The 20,746-nt window shown below is 35.5% G+C and overlaps 1 protein-coding gene across 4 annotated transcripts in view; it reads right to left on the reverse strand.

The window, feature by feature from the left end:
* SEC24B (SEC24 homolog B, COPII coat complex component) overlaps window positions 1-20,746 on the reverse strand; it is a 92,518-nt gene that overhangs the window by 16,053 nt on the left and 55,719 nt on the right. For 2 of the 4 annotated variants that reach the window (XM_084872195.1, XM_084872197.1), the window contains 10 exons: window positions 20,177-20,257; window positions 17,118-17,338; window positions 14,137-14,318; window positions 12,811-12,913; window positions 11,392-11,518; window positions 10,075-10,184; window positions 7,820-7,932; window positions 2,981-3,099; window positions 2,592-2,647; window positions 2,146-2,352 (listed from right to left, as the gene is read on the reverse strand). In XM_084872195.1, the coding sequence (XP_084728321.1) occupies window positions 2,146-2,352; window positions 2,592-2,647; window positions 2,981-3,099; window positions 7,820-7,932; window positions 10,075-10,184; window positions 11,392-11,518; window positions 12,811-12,913; window positions 14,137-14,318; window positions 17,118-17,338; window positions 20,177-20,257 (1,319 nt within the window). Of the gene's footprint in view, window positions 1-2,145; window positions 2,353-2,591; window positions 2,648-2,980; window positions 3,100-7,819; window positions 7,933-10,074; window positions 10,185-11,391; window positions 11,519-12,810; window positions 12,914-14,136; window positions 14,322-17,117; window positions 17,339-20,176; window positions 20,258-20,746 lie in introns of all 4 variants that reach the window. The other 2 variants (XM_084872196.1, XM_084872194.1) reach the window with 1 other exon arrangement.

Consider the following 20,746-nt stretch of genomic DNA (forward strand, 5'->3'; position numbering starts at 1 on the left):
AATAGAATCAGAGGTATGGAAGGGGAGTGAACTGACGATTCTTGGGGAAAAGGGGAGAGGGGGATGTGGGAAGAGACTGAACATAAACTGTGCACCTATGGATGAGGACAATGGGGAGTGGGGAAAGGGCAGAGGGTGGGGTGGGAACCTGGTGGAGGAGAGCAATGGGGAGAGGAACATTTGTAATAATATGAACAATAAAAATTTATTTAAAAAAAATGAGAAAAACACAAATATATATATAAAAAAAAGCAGTAAATCTGTAACATATTCCTATGTTCAAAACATCTCAGTATTCTATAATAGGCTGCAATGTATCAATGAATTCAATGCTAGTTTTACTTGTTGATTAAAAAATATCCTTGCCTCAATTTATTTTTAAATTAGCTTCTTGCCCAGCCAGTGTGGCTCAGTGGTTGAGCATCGACTCATAAGCCAAGAGGTTACTGGTTCGATTCCCAGTTAGAGCAGATGCCCCGGTTGTGTGCTCAATTCCCAGTAAGGGATGTGCAGGAGACAACAGATAGATATTTCCCTCTCTCTCTCTCTCTCTCTCTCTCTCCCTTTCTCAAATCAATAAAAACACATAAAAAATAAAATAGCTTCCTTTCCTTCTCAAAAGCAATAAAAAATACAATTTCTGTAAAAAATAAAGTATGGTGCTATTTTTCTCTAGCAATCGATGAATAAAGAAGCAACAATACGCCGAAACCGGTTTGGCTCAATGGATAGAGCGTCGGCTTGGGGACTGAAGGGTCCCGGGTTCGATTCCGGTCAAGGGCATGTACCTTGCTTGCGGGCATATCCCCAGTGGAGGGTGTGCAAGAGGCAGCTGATCGATGACTCTCATCAATGTTTCTAACTCTCTATCTCTCTCCCTTCCTCTCTACAAAAATCAATAAAATATATTTAAAAAGAAAAAAAAGAAAAAAAAGAAGCAACAATACTTAATAGTGACTATAAGATGAAAGTCATTAAGAGTATAGGTTAATAAAAAGCCCAATAAGTAAAATACTTTAATAATTTAACTATTTGACCTAGTAATTTTACTTCTAGGAATTTATCCTAAGAAAAAACTGACTATATCATTAAATATTTATGACACTATTAAAACTGTTTCATACTCATAATTAGTTGCAATAGCATTTTCTCATATATAAGTTGAAGTTAGATAAAAATTATGTACAGAATAAAAAATGAGTGTTCCAGTTAATTTATTATTTAAAATAAGGGATTAAAATATCTGATAAAGTCTTCATATAATATTCAGCCTGATATTGGGTTGTTGTTTTTTTAATAGTTAAAATGCAACAGACAACTTTTCGATAGTTAGGAGGCAACTTATTAAATTGAGTACTTTCATATTTAGTAAAAAAAAATTTTTTTTTATTTAGTTGTTTTTTAATTTTTAAAAAAAATTTATTTTGGAGAGAAAAGGGAGAGAAAAAGAAAGAGAGAAACATCAATGTGAAACAGAATCATCGATTGGTTGCCTCTCGTATGCACTCCGACTGGGGAACTGAACTACAACCAGGAATGTGCCCTGACTGGGAATCAAACTAGTGACCTTTTCGTGCACAGGATGACACTCAACCAGCTGAGCCACACTCGTCAGGGCTACTAGTAAAACACATTTCTTAATGATTCCACTATACTTTCTGATAAAAGATCAGTTAGAAAATGTAGTATATATAAATATGATGCTTGATTATGCTTGTCTGCATATCTTGAGAGTGAATATTGATTTATTACATTATTCCCATTTTCTAAGTTTATATAATAATTTATATCACTATCATAATGAAAATTTTATTAGCATAAGCATGTTAAACGATAGTAATCTCATATTTAACAAGTATATTATTGTATAACAGAAAAGAACTCTGGAATTAGAATATTAAGCTACATTTTTACCATTAAATAGTTAATTAATCTTTGGCAATATATGTAGTTTAATATGTTTCCTCACCTATAAAATGAAAGGATTAGAGTTAATTATTCCTAAATTTCTATGACTTGCAAACAAATAATAAAAAGAATATACCGCAACACAAAAACAAAATAATTCAAGTTGAAGTGGGAAAGTAGAATGATCAAGCAGAAAACACCATCCTGAATATGACAGAGAAACTAAATATAAAATACCTTTGTGCTTGATCTCTGGTTAGGATCTTCTCTGGATTGCAGAAGTCCTGCACCCAAGGAAGGTAACTGTGTCTGAAATACAGACACACGGCCACCTGTTGGAGACATTAATTTAAAGGCAGCCTGAAGCGCAGGACCAAGGGCACTGTGTGTTTCTCTTGTATTGGTGAACATGTTTGGTAATGCATTCAATAAGTCTTTTATCAGCTGGGAAAACAAAGATTAAAAGTTGAATTACTCAGAAGGCAAGGCAATATTCTTCTTTAAAACATCCCCGAGACAGTATATGCCACTTCATTTGGATGCACCGTAAATTGAGGAGTCAATGGATATGCTACCACATTGTCTATTGAAATGTTAATAGACTAAGGAAATGGTAAACATTTCAGTAAACAGTTGAAATAACAGAAACATTTTAATACTCTAAGGAAAAAAATCAATCTTACCTCTTTACTTTCATGTAGGTTGACAAGTAAGCTATCTGGAGTAGGTAGAAAAACATCTATAGGGAAAACATATTTTAATCAACAGATAAATCAAATAAAAAAGATATCGTAATATAAAAAAAAATCTTAGTTTTCATCAGGCCACTCTTATAATGGGTACTATAGTATTGCTTTATTCTCTGTATTATACACATGTGTTCACACATGCAAAAGTACATGTACACAGGTGTAAAAACAGAATCAATTATTTTCCAGGAAATGATAATTTTTAAACAAATATCTAAGTGCACCAAATTATCCTTACAGCATTATAAGATGTACTATCAAATAAAGTAGCATCAACTCCAAACTTAGTAATTAAAAATACTTTTATTTTATTCACTGCTTACCATCTATATCAGACACAATCAACATCTGAGGTTGTGATAATCCGTCTTGCAAATTGTAGAAGTGAATAGTGCTATCAAAGGTCACAAATCCTATTCTTGTTCGTGAATCCCCAGGAAGCCTAAAGATAAAAATGACAATTTAAAATTTAGAGTACTCAGTAACATGTTTTATTTAAGTAAATAATAAAATAGGAAACTAAGCCTAAGATAACTACATATGCTTTCTCATAGAGGACAGAAAAGTCAGCTTTCTCTAAATCAACAGGTATCAGAGAAGAGTAAGGATAAAGCATTCCATTTTCAGATGAAACCACTAACACTTAGAGATCCTAGGTCAGAAAACAACTACAGCCGAAACCGGTTTGGCTCAGTGGTAGGCGTCGGTCTGCAGACTGAAAGGTCCCAGGTTCGATTCCAATCAAGGGCATGTACATTGGTTGCGGGCACATCCCCGGTACGGGGTGTGCAAGAGGCAGCTGGTCGATGTTTCTAGCTCTCTATCCCTCTCTCCTCCTCTCTGTAAAAAATCAATAAAATATATTTTAAAAAACGAACAAAACTGAACTATATTCAAATAAACCAAAACTAAAAATGACTTATTTATTTATTTATTTATTTATTTATTTATTTAAGAAAGCCTCACCCAAGGACACATTCAATGATTTTTTTAGAGAGGAGATGGGAGACAGAAAGGGAAGGAGGGAAGGAGAGAGAAAAAACATCAATGTGAGAGGGAAACATCAATCGGCTACCTCCCGATTCCCTGACCAAGGCCAGGGATTGAACCCGAAACCCAGGTATGTGCCCTGACTGGGAATCAAACCCGAGACCATTTGGTGCAGGGGATGATGCTCCAACCAACCAAGCCACACAGTGAAGGCTAAAAATGACACGATTAAAAAAACACCAAAGATTTCTTGGTGACTTTGTTTTGAAATGTATTATTTTGAGTGAAAAATCACTCATATTTTCAGTTCCAACATTACAAAAACAGCATATCTTGTTTAAACATTTTAAGGGCAGAATAGCAAAAAAGCATCTTCCTGAAAAGAAAGACTGAATGTACTGTCTTTTGCATATCAGATTTTAATGTACAGAATTTTAAATAAAAATCACATTTAAGATCAAGGCATTCTATCTATCATGAATTTTTTAAAAATATTCTTCCAGAATGCGGTATATTCAAAGGTCATTGCCACAGAATAAAGGAATAAATTAACATTTCAATGCCCATCAAGCTTTTCTTATGAATAAGATAAATGCTATATTGTACAGGAGTATATTTCTTTATTTTAAAATATACTTTTATTGACTTCAAAGGAGAGGGAGAAAGAGAAAGAAACATCAATTAGAATCACTAATTGGCTGCCTCTTGCAGGTCCCACACTAGGGATCAAGCCTGCAACCCGAGCATGGGCCCTGGCAGAAAATCCAATCATGACCTCCTGGTTTATAGGTCGACAATCAACCACTGAGCCATGCCAACTTGGCCAGAAGGGTATTTCTAAGTACCACCAACTCTGTTAACTGCTGTTATGTAACCTATTGTTTTAGTAAAGCTTTGAAATATTTTTGAGCCCTCGCTGGGTTTTGCTCAGAGGACAGAGCTTCGATCTGTGGCCTGCAGGGCACATGCCCGGGTTAAGGGTTGGATCCCCAGGAGGGGATGTGAGGGAGGCAGCTGATGAGTGATTCTCCCTCATCATTGATGTTTCTCTCTCTCCCCCTTTCTCTTCCTCCCTGAAATCAATAAAAAAAAATTTTTAAAAATTAAAAAATATGTATTTTTTATGGTGTACATCAAAGCAAGAATAATTATGAGCATTATTCATGATCAATCAGATATAGTCTGCAAGATAAGTCTAAAAGCACTTCATAGAACAGAACGTACCAAGTTATGTGCATGTTTAGATTACCAATACTGGTCAAGATTTATGTTGTTTCTATTCTTCACTTCTTTGAGAGATTTCTAAGGTCACTGAATATTAGGATAGTTTGTTACCAGTCAGAATGATGACTACTTACCTGCTCTATCCCATGCTTAAAACACAGAGTTTAGTTGGAACTGTTCCAGCGATCAAATTCCTCTTCCTCAAAGTTATTTCCATCAACCTTTCCAAAAGCATTTTACTACATTGTTGCTATCATTATTACCTCTACTTTTTAAACTTTCCTAATGCTATTTTTTACTCTGTGTGTGTGTGTGTGTGTATGTGTGTATATACATACACACACAGTATCCTACATAATAAAAGGCGAATATGTAAATGACCAAATGGTGGAATGATCAGTCACTATGATGCTTGTTGACCACCAGGGGGCAGACGCTCAATGCAGGAGCTGCCCCTGGTGATCAGTGCACTCCCACAGGGGGAACACTGCTCAGCCAGAAGCTGGGCTCACGGCTGGTGAGCACAGCAGCAGTGTGAGAGCCTCTTCTGCCTCTGTGGCAATGCTAAGGATGTCTGACAAATGGTTTAGGCCCACTAAGCCATCAGTTGGATATCCCCCTAGGGCTCTCAGATACAGGCCAGGCTGAGGGACCCCCAACCCCAAGTGCACAAATTTTGTGCACTGGGCCTCTAGTACATACATATCAGATGCTAGAGGCCCGGTGCACAAAATTCATCCATGGGGTGGGGGATGGTCCCTCAACCTGGCCTGCACCCTCTTGCAATCTGGGACCCCGTGGGGGACGTCCGACTGTTGGTTTAGGCCTGATCCCACAGGGATGGTAATCCGGGACCGTTGGCTCCTAACAGCTTGCCTGCCTGCCTGATTGCCCCTAATCGCCTCTGCCTCAGGCTCGGCCACTGTGGCTTTGTCTGGAGGACGTCCAGAATGACGTCTGGAAGGTTGTTCGGCCGTCCAATCTAGCTAGCATATGACACCTTGATTATTATAGACTAGAGGCCCGGTGCATGAAATTTATGCATGAGGAGGGGGGTCCCTCGGCCCAGCCTGCACACTCTCCAATATGGGATCGCTTGGGGGATGTCCGAGTGGGATCAGGCCTAAACCGGCAGTCGGACATCCCTCTCACAATCTGGGGCCACTGGCTCCTAACTGCTCACCTGCCTGCCTGCCTGATCACCCCAACTGTCCTCCCCTTTGGCTGCCCCCAACTGCCCCCCTGCCACCAGCCTGGTCATCCCCAACTGCCACCCCCACACCCCCTTCCCGCCAGCCTGCTGTTCGGCTGATTGGCTGTACCTCACTAACCTCCCTGCTGGCCTAGCTGCCCCACGCAGCCTGTTTGGTCACCATCTGTCTGGTTATTTTGGTTGTGAAGGTACTTAGGCTTTTATATGTATAGATAAAACTATTTATACTTTTGGTTTTGCATTATCTGTTTAATTGCAAATAGTCACCCATCTTTGCTGGACCGGGTCCCATTTCTATGGCTATATCCTCATACTTTTCCAGTTGGCTAACTTTTCAGTCTTAAAAATGATTTCTTTGCAGGGGATAATCCACTGCCACTTACTGCTGAAACTGTATCTGAAGCAAGCACTTGTAACTAAAAATAGGGCAAATGCTTCAATCAAGGAGAAGAATATGAAAACTCTAAGTTACTAACACAAACTAAAAGCAAATCATTTAATATTTCTGGATCTTTAAAACTATCTAAAAGGTCTTAACATTATCAGTTTTATTCATCAGTGATATGCAGACTGCGATGACTAGAGTTAGCGCTCAGCAGAGCAAGGACTCTCACTCAGTGGGAGTTGTGGGAGACCCTTCTGGGATCACCAACATTACTTCCAGCACAGCATTCATCACACAGAACCACCAGACACCTTGGGACAAGTGAGAAGCCACTGTAGTAGAACCCCCCTTACTAATAGTCTTTAAGTTTTATCTCTTTATGGGCGTTGTAGTAAAAAAAAGTAATGTACAAACAAGTTTGTTTTACTGAGAATTGGAAGGTTCATTATTAAACCTCAATGAGGGCCCCCTTCATGACTAACGGACACACAGAGAGGAATCAGTGCCAGGTATAAGCAACCCATCCCACACCGTTTCCACTTTCACAATAAGGCTCATTACTAATGTGCCAAAATGATGAGCTGTTTCTGGCTTCCTGGAAAATATTGAGCAGAAAATCAATTCCCTCTTTCCCTTTATCTGGCTCAGTCTCTTATTAGCACATTTAAAACTACCTATGGAAAACCCTTTGCTCAGGTAAAAATTATATCTAGACTTCTCCCAGTCCAGATTCTTGACTACCTGGCCAAGCCAAGTTTTCTGGGCCCCAGTACTGAGATCTGCTAAGTTAGAGGAGATCTAAATTCCTTACTAAGCCCAATTGGCATGCCTTAGTGATTGAGCATAGATCTATGAACCAGAAGGTCATGGTTTGGACAGAAACTAAGATGGCGGCATAGGTAAATGCCTAACGGCAGCCTCACACAACAATTTCAAAAAATACAACTAAAATATAAAGTGGACATCATCCAGAAGGTCATGGTTTGATTCCTGGTCAAAGCACATGTCCTGGTGGCAGACTCAATCCCCAGTGTGGGGCGTGCAGGAGACAGCTGATCAATAACTCTTTCTTATCTCTCTCCTCTCTTTCCCTTTCTCTCATATCAATAAAGATAAATTTAAAAAAAACTTTCTTACTAAGTTTTAAAACTTTATGATTTTATGATTCAGATACCAAGTCATAAATCATAACAAAATCCAAATATAATAGCAGAATCCATATTCTATGGTGGACAGAAAATATTCTAAAAATGAAATCAAAGTTAATAAAAACCAACACAATGAACTGCTGATAAACACTTTATATATATATATATATAAAACATATATTTTGAATAAAATAATTCTTACTTGTCTAGATTTTCTAACAGTGACTGGCACAAAATTGTCAAATACCCAGCTTCCACTGCATTATGAGACACATCTAAAACAAATAAGTAAACTGCAGGTTGAGGAGGACGAAGCTGAAAGACATAAAAATAATGTAATTTATTTAATAGGTACAATGTATCCTTTTCATATCACCATACCACTGAGTATGCTATACAAAAAAATACATAAATAGGATGTTTTGTAAGATCTCATGTGCTAGTGAAAATGATATTTCTTTTACTTTTTTCTTATAAGGTTGGTTGTGGATTAAGCTTGATAAGCCAGCCATTATATAGTAATGGTTAAATAGGTGGGTTAAATGTTTTCCTGAGAGTCTTGGCTGAGATATCTTTCAAAGAAAAATTAAATTTACTTATTATTTAATATCAACCTCTAACATCTCTTCCCTGCCCCTAAAAACATTTTTAAAATTTAATTTCTTTAACTCAATAATCATTAGTAGTAGCTATTGGGTCACCTGGTGGTGGCTGAAACCCCATCGGTGAAGTGCTAAGTGTAAAGTCCTTGCAATAGTATTTCAAGTATGTTTAGTCCTTCTCTACTAGACATATATAATGGATTTAATAGGTTAAATATATGATGTTGGGATTAGCATTTAATAAACTCCAGAGTGGGTGAGGGGAGGAGAAACTGGAGTAGACTGGAAATAGATAAAATATAAAATATATACAGCACAAGGTTGATAACTGTTGAAGCTCACTGGGTAAATGATGGCTCATTATACTATTTTCTCTTTTTTGAAGTATGCTTGAAAACTGTTACAGGAAGTTAAAATAAAAGAATACATAAAGTTTTTTTTTTTTTTTTTTTTTTATGTCAATCAGGGATCTTATGGGTGTGGCAAAACCTTTTTGCTACCCTGTTTCCCCGAAAATAAGACAGTGTCTTATATTAATTTTTGCTCCCAAAGATGCGCTAGGTCTTATTTTCAGGGGATGTCTTATTTTTCCATGAAGAAGAATATGGTACACATTTATTGTTAAATGAAAATAAAGGAAATGTATTAACTGTATACGGTACAGTAGTACGGTAGTTGTCAACACAAACCAGACAAACTGTGAATCCTACAGTACCAAGAATTTACTAATTTATTCAATGACAATCATGTCATCATCTTCTGGAACATCATCATAACAATCCAATTCCTGAATTTCCTGGTGAATTTCTTGTGACTCCATTTCTTTCAGAATCAGTGGACCAAATCTCTCATGTTTAGTCTAGGGGGGGGGCCTTATTTTTGAGGGGGATGCCTTATATTTCACTCAGAAGGAAACCTGTAAGTAGGTCTTATTTTCGGAGGATGTCTTATTTTCGGGGAAACACGGTACATCACTTCAAATAGATTAAGATTCCTAAAAAGCCAGAACAGGGCTGGAAACATAGTATGCTGTAAAGAAGGTAAGGAGTTGAGAGTAACAGGTGACCAAAAGAAAGTTTACTATAATTAATAGAAAACAGATAAGAAAATAGTAGTTAAGTGGTCAGATGCTATATTAAACACAGAGAATCATAAAAATTGGAGAAATAAAGAGATGGGGTTAAGCATTATAAATTTAATACACATTAATTATTCTTTACTAATTTACATGTTTGCCAACAACAAAGATTAGGGGAAAAAAATACAAAGGAAACATGTTATTATAATGTATTTAAAAATTAGTAAATATGATAAAGAAGATTAGCAGAAGTTAGGTAAAGCTCAGAATCATTATTAAAGAAGAGATAGAATTTTATGATGACGTGAAAGGAGAGAAATTAGAATAAAGTCAATATTCATTTATCTTTATATCCATACTGGATAAAGCATTAAGATTATACCTTTTTTTTTTTTTTTTTGAGATTATATCTGTAAGAGTTTGAAAATTACAGTTTTTGGCAAAAACATGCGATTTTCTATTGGAGGGTCTTAAGTATTAAATAGTAAAAGAATATTTATATTCATTCTATGTAAGTATATAATCAGAACGGCAACAAATTGTAGATTCTAGTGCTCATCATAAAACATTACTAAGATTTCTTAGTGAAATCACTGCATTCTTCTAGGGGATCAAGTAACCTTTACAAAGAGTTTTCTATTTGTTCAGTAAAAATAGAAACTTTTTTCTAAAATTCATTTTTAAAAATTCAAAATGTGGACAAAAATTCACTTAACAGCAAATTACAAATGACCAATACAATTTATCCCAAGATTAACTTTAACACTGAATAGTTACCATGTAATCAGAAGAAGCAATGAACTCCACAGTTGAATTCTGAACTTCTGGCCGTTTATGAGGCTCTCCATAAGATCGGGTAAGGGGATTATACATAAATTCTTCAGGAACTAGGTAAGAATTAGGAATCCAGTATAAATTTAGAAATACAACTTATAATTGTGCACATATATGCACTCCTAGAAAGAAACACCTCTATCATTAATTTATATAAGGTTTACAATAATTCTGTGAACATCTAATGGTAAAAACTAATTCCTTAAGCCTTCTTTAAAAAATATATCAGAAGAATTAAGGACACCCCCCCTCCCCCCAAATCTGGTTAGGAAACCAGAACACAAGTAACCTTGCTTTTTAGGTTTGTGTTCTATTTACCACATCTCATGACGGGGGGGGGGGGGGGGGGGGGGGGGGAGGGGGAATCAGACAAACACAAATTTGAAAACAAAATCACATGAAGATACCCTAAGATATGACTAAAGGGGAAAACAGACACACTGCACCCATGTGATCAGATACACTAGCAAAGCTCTATATACTGAGTAGAACAAACCAAAAATATCAACAAAAGCATAATTAGTCTGCATGACCTCAACTGCGTGACCTTCACTGCTTGTTGTATGAATATGTTTTAGTTTGACCTCACTGTCACTTCTCCTCATTATCTCCTTGGCTAGCTAAAATGAAGTGTCCCTAGCCCTGACTGGTTTGGCTCAGTGGATAGAGCATCGGCCTGCAGACTGAGGGGTCCCAGGTTTGATCCCAGTCAAAGGTATATACCTTGGTTACAGGCGCATCCCCAGTGTGGGATGTGCAGGAAGCAGCTGATCAATGTTTTTCTCTCATCGATGTTTCTTTTTTTTTTTTTTTTAAATATATATTTTATTGATATTTTACAGAGAGTAAGGGAGAGAGATAGAGAGCTAGAAACGTCGATGAGAAACATCGACCAGCTGCCTCTTGCACACCCCCCACTGGGGATGTGCCCGCAACCAAAGTACATGCCCTTGACCGGAATTGAACCCGGGACCTTTCAGTCCGCAGACCGACGCTCTACCGCTGAGCCAAACCGGTTTCAGGCTTTTTTTTTCTTTTCTCATCGATGTTTCTAACTCTCTATCCCTCTCCCTTCCTCTCTGTAAAAAATCAATAAATTAAAATAAATAAATAAAAATAAAATGAAATGTCCGTAGCCTATACTCTCGCCATTAAAAGTGGTATGGAAGCTCTGAAAATAGTGAGTAGAGAGATTCGATGACAAATATCACAATGTTTAAAGTAATATTAAACATACTTATTTTAAGAATCCAAACTCACCATCATTGACTCTATAGCACAAATTGCATTTCCATCTACGCTGATCAATGAAGGATACAAAAGGGTTGATATATGTTCGACAGGATCGGCACCGCACGATGGTATTGGATGTTATCACCGGTAATTGCTAGGAAGTAAAATAAAGACGGTGCAGCAGAATGAACACCCCAGGAAACACACATGCTGCTGTGCTCATAATCAAAACCATAGTTGTGTTTTGAAATTGAAGCATTTAAATAAAATCTGGTGATATGCTAAGTAACAAAAGCAGCTATCAAGTTTTTCCCCCTCTTTTATCATAAACTTCAAATAAAATAATACCAAAATAAAGTCCAACCAAATGCAATTAAAGTTATTAGCTGACAAGAAAAGCCTGGTTGGAAAAAAATAGTGTGAGTAAGAAATGCAGCTTGTAAAATATAAATAAAATGTACCTGAATAAAATTATTTCTGAAAGTTCATATTTTTAGTTTAAATATATTTTTGCATGAAATACCAGAGGTTTGTGAAAAAAAAAAAAAAAAATCCAGCAAGCTAGGTATTTAAAAAAAAATAGACTTTGGAAACTTAAACAAATAATGTTTTAATTCAATAGACTTGAAATGTCTGGAATTTATTATTATGAAGGTTATTTAATACAGTTAGGAATAGTCACACAGTTTTCTTCCCTAACTGCACATCATTGTTGGTGTTTCCTTAATCCTATATAATAAAAGGTTAATATCCAAATAGACGGAACAGGGGAACGACCAGTCGCTATGACATGCACTGACCACCAGGGGGGCAGATGTTCCATGCAAGGAGATGCTCCCTGATGGTCAGTGCGCTCCCACAGGGGGAAGAGTGCTCAGCCAGAAGCTGGGCTCATGCCTCTCCTACCACTGCAGCAGCACTAAGGATGTCTGGCTGATGGCTCCTGGGCTGCAAAAAAGGATACAGGCCGTGCTGAGCTCCCTTCACCCCCCAACCCCCAAGTGCACAAATGTCATGCACCGGGCCTCTAGTGTTTAATAAAGATCTCCTAAAGTTTATCCTCTATGGCCTCTCCAACTTCCAAAACTAATCTTTCAAAATCCAGCTCAGACTTCACCACTCGTAGAAAACTCTGCTACTGTACCCAGAGGAAATTACTTCCCATACTGTATTTACCACCTAAATACCTTAATAGAATTTGATTAGTTAACATGTATTCATTTCCTGTGTGTAATTATTTGTTCTTATATCTTTGTTCCCTGTTAGAGAAGACTTTCTTAGGGGCAAGGCCAATGACTTAATAACCTGTATATTAACCAGTACTTAGTTGAGGATCTGCCACAAAGCAGGTGCTCAGAAAATGTTTGCTGAATTGAACTAGACAGAAATACCTTGCAAATAAAAACACATGTCAGTACCCACATATATTTTTTAATGCGACTTTACCGTTAGGTCTCTGAAGGGATGTAACAATAATCCTAAAGGAAGCTTAGCTTTAGTCAGTAAAGCCTGTGTCTGTGGAATATTTGTCAAAGTACACCGAAAGGAACTGCAAAGAATATAAGAACACAAACTACATTAGTTATCAGAAGAAAAAGAAAAAATAAAAATCAAAAAATCAAAAAACAAAAACAAACAGCCTGAAGTAGACAGTCGTTGTGAAGAAATAAGAACATTTAAGAGCATAAGTGAAAATCATTTGAGAATGGTCTGTAATGGTAATTAGGAAGGTCCTCATTACTTTAAGCATGTACGCTAACATTTCATCATATACTTATTACAATAGTTTGACTGCTCACAGTACGTCTTCCTTGACAGGATCTAAGTTACATGAGACTGGGAACTCGGTTTAGTTTACTGCTTCATGCCCAGCACCAGAAACAGTGCCTGGCACTTCACTTAGAAGGCATTCATTAATATTTATCATATGAATGATTTATCTTAATATGTAGGCACAATTATTCCTGTTTTACGGTTGACAATACTAAGAATTTGAGAGGTTATATAAGTGGCACAAAATCTCATAGCTACTTATCAGTGGAACCAGGGTAAGAAGCCGAGGTATGTCCAATTCTAAAGCCTGTACTCCTAATTACTCTGTTTTGCTATTTTGATTAGAAATGTATATAGCATTCCCTCCCTATGGACTCTTTTCTACATATACATATATTGATACTTATACATATACATAAACATATACATATACATATACTACTGTATATGTTACTGCCGAAACCGGTTTGGCTCAGTGGATAGAGTGTCAGCCTGCGGACTGAAAGGTCCCAGGTTCGATTCCGGTCAAGAGCATGTACCTTGGTTGCGGGCACATCCCCAGAGGGGGGTGTGCAGGAGGCAGCTAATCGATGTCTCTCTCTCATCGATGTTTCTAGCTCTCTGTCCCTCTCCCTTCCTCTCTGTAAAAAATCAATAAATATATTTTTAAAAATAAATAAATAAAAAATAAAAATAAAATAGAAGACACTAAAAGTTACTGCTGTTGAAAAGGGAAAAAATGTAAGAAAAGGAAAATATAGTTAGATTTGGGTTCCTAAAACCCTTCACTGAAAAAGAAAAAATCCCTTGTATTAGGTGATAGGAATAGAAATGGATGGAGACAGAGATGGGACAGGAATGAACAACCTAAATTAAATTTTATATCCAGAATATCTATAGAAACTAAAATAGAAGTGTTCACATTAACAAAACTTCCACTCAAGGAATTAACATCATATTTCTTTTACTATTTTTGAAAATTATAAAATAAATACTTACTCTGGGCTACAATTTAATTTTTTAAGTTCTAAATTCAAGTTAGGTACAGGAGCTAAAACAGGAGTCATGGGTAAAATATTCCTCTCCTGAGTGAGGTTTACAGGCCTTAGGCTTTCTGGCTGTGCAGCACTCTGAAGGCTCAGCCCTCCCAGACTGGAGGACAGTTGGTTCATGCCAGGATACTGCTGAGAGATCAATTAAAAGCAAAACAAAAAGAATAATAAAACAAGCATGAATAAAATGTATTATACTACATATAGTGCTTTAATATACAGAAAAAAGAAAGACAATTTAAACCTGCTTGTTAATAGTAAATGACTTATTAGGACAGTTCAATTTAAAGCATTCTTTAAAAAAGAAACCTGAAAGTATAAAACTGAATAAATTAAAATCTTATTAGCAGGGTTAAATCTCACAGAATTTCAGCAACAATACTTTTCAACATCAAGAATTTAGTTTCTCTGAATACAGTTCCTACTAAAAAGGTAGCATAATGCTTGCTTTCAAGTTTTTTTAAATTACAATTTCAGGATAAGGAGCTAATGTCATAGAAATGTACAATGATGGTCAAAGAGTTTTGCTTTGCTTATTTTTCTGCATTTCCTTTGTTATATTTGCAGCACCACTATGAATGCATGGCTTTTTTTTTTTTTTTTAAACTCCAAATGATTTAATGAATTGTGACTACTCATTTTGATGCTCAAACTATCCAATCTTTGGCCAGTGAGAGTCCCTTCAAGCTAGTCCCTGGGGTCCTTTTGATATGAATCTATCTTATTAATCTTCATTAAATTCCTAGCTTTCTGGCATAACATTTTTTACTATTTCCCCTTCAGACTTTGCAGTAATCATTTATGAAAAAAAAGAAAAAAAGAATCTTGGTTCTTTTTAAAGGATGGTATCTAGAGACCATAATCTGAGTAATAAGCTAGTGTGCTGTTTATTTCTTCCAACTTTTACAATAGGTAAAAATACAAAACATACGTCTTAAATAGAGGGGGGAAATAATAAGCTCACACTGACATTTTTTCCTATTCAAATTTAAGATGTTGGTGTTTTAATTTAATTTCTTTAATTTTATTCATGTAGCTTCCTTTTCTTCTACTGAAAATCTTATTCTTAGCGATAAAACATTACTTTTTTCATTTTATCCTATAATATATAAAATAGTATTAAAATAACATCTATATTACTGCAAATGCAAGTTAGATGTAAGATTAGTTTGTAGTTTTTTGTCCTTAGATTATATCCCATTGAGAACATACAAAATATAGAATTTTAAGATTAACTAAAACAATGCTTTTCTCAGTATCAGACTGTATCAACTTGATAAAACAAGATTATTTGTTTTTGTTTGCTCTTAATTATAAGAATTGCTTTTTATCTTTTAAAAAGTAAGAATAGAATGAGGCTACATTTAAAAATCGAGTATATTAAATATTAATTTTTACTTTTATTCCAAAGACAATCTCTTAACCTAGCCAAAATAACCTCCCAAATATGATGGGACAAGAATGGTAATTCCCATTCTCCTATGTCAAAGGTTTGTAACCTTTTTCCGTAGAGGCCCAGATGATAGGAATTCGTGCCCTGGGCCTCCAGTATATACATAAAAGAACGAGTGTGGCTGTGCTCCAGTACAAGCTTATTTACCAAAGGAGGCAGCAGGCCAGATTTGGCCAAGAACGCCTTCCTATGTCATTGCGAAACCTTCTCATGTCATCACTTTCAATTTCAAAATGTTTTTTTTTCCTTGCCCAACATTTCCAAGAACCAGATTCTTTCTTTGAACTTTCTTCGCATTATAATGTACAAATAAATGACATATTATAATCCCAAATAGCAATGTGCTTAAAGCACCCAAGTCAGACTAGAGTGACTAAAAGCATGCTTAACATCTGGAAAATCTAACAAAATGGAAGTCAGGGAAATTTGTGCTAATCAACCATATTTCTCTGGTGCCTCTCCAAATTTTCGTCTTCCTTTTGAGCCTTAATTCTAAGATTAAATTCCAGAAACAAATGATTTTACTATTTCCCTCTAATTTTTATTCTTATTCACTATAAGATGAAATTTCTATTAAGTTACTCTAAAAAAAGTTTTATTATTAATAGGATGCTTTTAACATCATGTTTTTAATCTTTTATTTTCTTCTCAACAAATAAAATGTAAACTACTGTTCTGTATTATTAAAATGATATGGTATTTAAGAAGTACGTCCAAACAAAGTCATGTCAAAATGGGTCATAGCAGTAGTTAATGAACATAAGCACTGACAAACATTTATATATGTGGAGGCTAGTACCTAATTATATGTCAGAGATTTCCTCAAGTTAAGAGTAGGAACCAAAATCGCAAACCACATTTATGCTGTATCATTTTTTTGAGGAGGTAATAAAAACAAAACAAAACAAAAAAACAAACAAACAAAAAAACACAGAACACTTAATGCTTACTTTAATTTGACAAAATAAATACATGCTCATTATAAAGTCTGAAAAATAAAAGTATAATGAAGAAAAACCACAGCTAATATCTTGATCCAAATTTAACCTCTTTAAAAATTTAATGTTGCCTGGCTGGCGTGGCTCAGTGGTTGAATGTCGACCTATGAGCCAGGAGATTCCGGTTCAATTCCGGTCAGGGCACATGCCCGAGTTGTGGGTTCAATTCCCAGTTTGGGGTGTGTAGAGGCAGCTGATCAATAATTCTCTCTCATCATTGATGTTTCTATCTCTCCCTCTCCCTTCCTCTCTAAAATAAATAAAAATAAATAAAAAATAAAAACTTAATATTTATATTTCCTTTTATCTTTTTCTATGTATGCACACACATAAAACTTAGAATCAAATTCTTTCTATGCTCAATACAGGCTTATCTGTACTTGTGCCTATGACCCATTTGAATCACCAGGGATTTGTTAGAATTGATATTTTCACAATTCTTAGATATGCAATGTCTTCCTATGACTAAATACATACTTGAGCATACTGCTGGAATCCAGAATACCCTGGGCTGGGCTGTCCTCCAGAATGCAGTGGTGCTGCAGCATTCTGATAACCAGGCTGAAGAGTGGGGTAACCGTATCCAAATGGTTTAGCCACTTTTGAAGGCTGAGGGGCAGTGGGCACTGGAGCTGGAGAAGGGTCAGGTTCAGGAGCGGGATCAGGAGCAGGACTGCTTGCTGATGAAGAAAGCATATCTAACAAAGGGAAACGCAAGGTGTTAACACTTGAAAACATGACTGTATAAAGACTTGGCTCTTAGGAGAGCCATAACCTCTGGCATTGCCTTTTCTTTAACTTTTTATTATGGGAAATTTTGAACATTCACACAAGTACAGAATAGACTAATAAACCCCACACACTCATAATTCAGCTTTAATAATCATCAACATTTTGCTAATCTTGCTTTATATGTTCCCACCCCATCTTTTTTTTAATATAGACGTATTTTAAAATAACCTCATTTGGTATCACTTGACAATAAATACTTTGATATTCAGGTGGTATATTTTTAATAGATAAGGCCTTTATATTTATTATTATCCATACAAAAGCAGTTTTTTCTTTTATTCTTTCCTCAGGAATGGGGCTATAAAGCAGAAAAAAACCCCAAAAAACAAAGCACTAAAAAGAGTGTCAACTACTCTTTACTCTCATTTGCCCTTTTTTATCTGACCCTGCCATCTATAAAATATGTCCATGAAAAGAGTGGCTTATTTCTATAATCCCCTAAAAAGCTGTATTATTTGTAGAGAAAAAACTATGAAAATATGAAGGAGTGTCTGTAAGTGTCCAGCTCCTAAAACAATGTCTGGTGTGCAGTAGATGCCAATAGAATTTAATGAAGCAATGTTCTTCCTTTACTGAAATTTAAAACTAAAATGTAATTAAAAATATGAAAACAGTAGAAAATTTAATAATCATATACAAGAATAACAAGAAGAAACCTTAACATTTATTCTATTGCACATAACCATAATTAACAATTTGGTATATTGACTGTTAGGTTTTTTCAAGTCATATCTATAATATAGATGTATTTGAATCTATTTTCATTTTAATAAACATATTCTTCACTAGTAATCAGACCCTGAAAAAAATACATTCTCAAAAGCAACTGACTAAATGAAATTTATTTTTAAAAAGTTTCTTGAGTCACATCTTTCTACTGACTCCATTTGCTCTAATTTTGAAGATATATTATTCCTAGACATTCTGCTCTCTAACATCATGTGCTAATTAGGTAAGGCTTGGCTTATTGGCTTTCTAGTAACATCCCAGACTACTTAAAAGGACAGGAGTGTCAATGCAATGTCATCTCCTTAAATTTCCTGCTTGTCTCTCCTTTTGGCATTGGGACTATAAGTAGAAAGGTCTCTTAACATGACATCAGCATAAGAAATAAAGAACTGGAGTCATAAACAGGGAAGTCTAAAACTCATCCCCTTCTATAAGAAATGAACAATAGTTCATACATTTCTATAGTCCTAAAATCTATCTTAGTATCTGATAGTAAACTTTCAATTCACTTAACATTACTGCTACAGTTGCTCAAGTCTTTCTTTAATTTTGTTGCTATATAAATACAATAGCTAGAAAACTTGCCATAGGTCACTCACTTACTCTCAAAGCATAGTTCATAATAAGATTAAGATTTGTTGATAAATGATTATAAACAAACCAAGGTCTAATTCCAAAACTGTGATCTTTTAACTATACCACACTGGACATTTCACTTCAGGTTACTCTGAAGTTCATGAAATACTATACAGTTAGATTATTCATCTTTTCTTTTTAATATATTTTTATTGCTGTCAGAGAGAAAGAGAGAGGGAGAGATAGAAACATCAATGATAAGAGAGAATCAGTGATTAACTGCCTTCTGCATGCCCCCTATCAGGGATCGAGCCCACAACCCGGGCATGTGCCCTGATCAGGAACTGACCATGACCTCCTGGTTCATAGGTTAATGCTCAACCACTGAGCCACATCGGCCAGGTTAGATTATTCATCTTTTAGTTGATGAAGTAACTTCTAGAATATTTTGATGATAGTGATTGCTTTTAGAATCTACAACTTCTTACACACATACACACAAAGAGTGGTTCCTAGGTGGGAAAAATCTGTAACCACAAAAGACTAAAGTAGGACATTTAAGTATTCTTAAGATATTAAAAGAGAATTCTATATTAAGCTGAGAAGATTAAACTTTCTGATTCAAAGAATAATGATAGCAAGATAGTGCATTCAGTTAAGTACAGAATACTTCAATTTTTCCTGGATTATTCTCAGAGTGATAAGAAATAAAGAGAAAGGCAACATTATTTATTCTATTAGTCCTAAAGTTTGGAGTCATCAGAAAGAGAGAGAGAAAAAGAGATAAGTCAGGAGTGGTTGTCAGGTGATAGGAGATAGGCAAATCGGGAAAATCACAGTTCAAGATGTTATAATAAAAATGACTATTAAATACAAAAGGTTAAGTTTTTGTGTTTTTCCTTTAATACTATCCACTACTCCGATTCTAAGTAATGACCAAAGTTATTTCCTGATATGGTTAAAAGTAATGCCTCCAAAAACTATATCCAAGTTGGTTAATCTATTTACCTGGTGGAGGCAGCCAGGAGCCATAGGGGGAGTAAAGAGTCAAAGACTACTTATATTCAGAGGCTAGTTGGAAGGAATTCAAGGACCTAAGCATGAGAACAGAAATATAAAATATATTTAAGGAGTTATTAGCATAAAAAATGGAAAAGAAGAGAAAAAATATTCACTATTAAAAGACTTTGAGGAGGAAAAAGATAAAGAGCATAACAAAAATAGAATAATAAATTTCCTTAAGCTGCCCAGAAACAACATTCATAGTTAGAGTACAACAATTTAATACCATAAAATTAAGGCTGAGAAATACCAGGGAAATGTCCCCTTTTCTGTAAAAAAAAAAATACCCTGCTAATTATGTATAATACATGTTCATGTTTTGAAAGCAATTAATGGTCAGTGACTTTTCAAGCAACCATTAAACAGGCACAAATTACCTGGGTAGCCGCCTCCTTCTAGGGCATCATAACTGTTGGGTAGTGGAGAAGCACTGCTTGTGGTAGAAGAGCTGTCAATACCTAAAAGGAAAGTCAAAATGTCTACTGAGTCTAACATGGTAAGGTATCTTAGGGCAACCTTTGGCAATTTTATAGAAGATGCTTTGCTGACTCTAGTGAAAATGTAAAATGACTGATGTTTGAAGACATTTTTAAAAACACATAAACAAATTTCTGATACAGAATAGAGGATGAGAATGAGAGTAGGAAGACTATGGAGCTGATGAGTGGAATAAGATTTAATCATTCACATGTGATGACATCCTAGAGAATAGATATTAAATTACTTCACACACAAATATAAATTTTAGATTGATAGAAATTTTAATACAATTACATCTCAAAAACTGCATCTATCAAACTGCAAACTACTTAATATAAATTATCAGTATTAGGGTTCTTCAAGATAATTAAATGTTAATGACTTTTTGATCCCCAGTTGGAGCACATATGGAAGGCAACCCGATCAATGTTTCTCTCTCTCTAAGCATGTCCTCAGATGAGGATTAA

This window comes from Pipistrellus hanaki, assembly GCF_964339955.1.
Source record: "Pipistrellus hanaki genome assembly, chromosome: 1".
Taxonomy (NCBI): domain Eukaryota; kingdom Metazoa; phylum Chordata; class Mammalia; order Chiroptera; family Vespertilionidae; genus Pipistrellus; species Pipistrellus hanaki.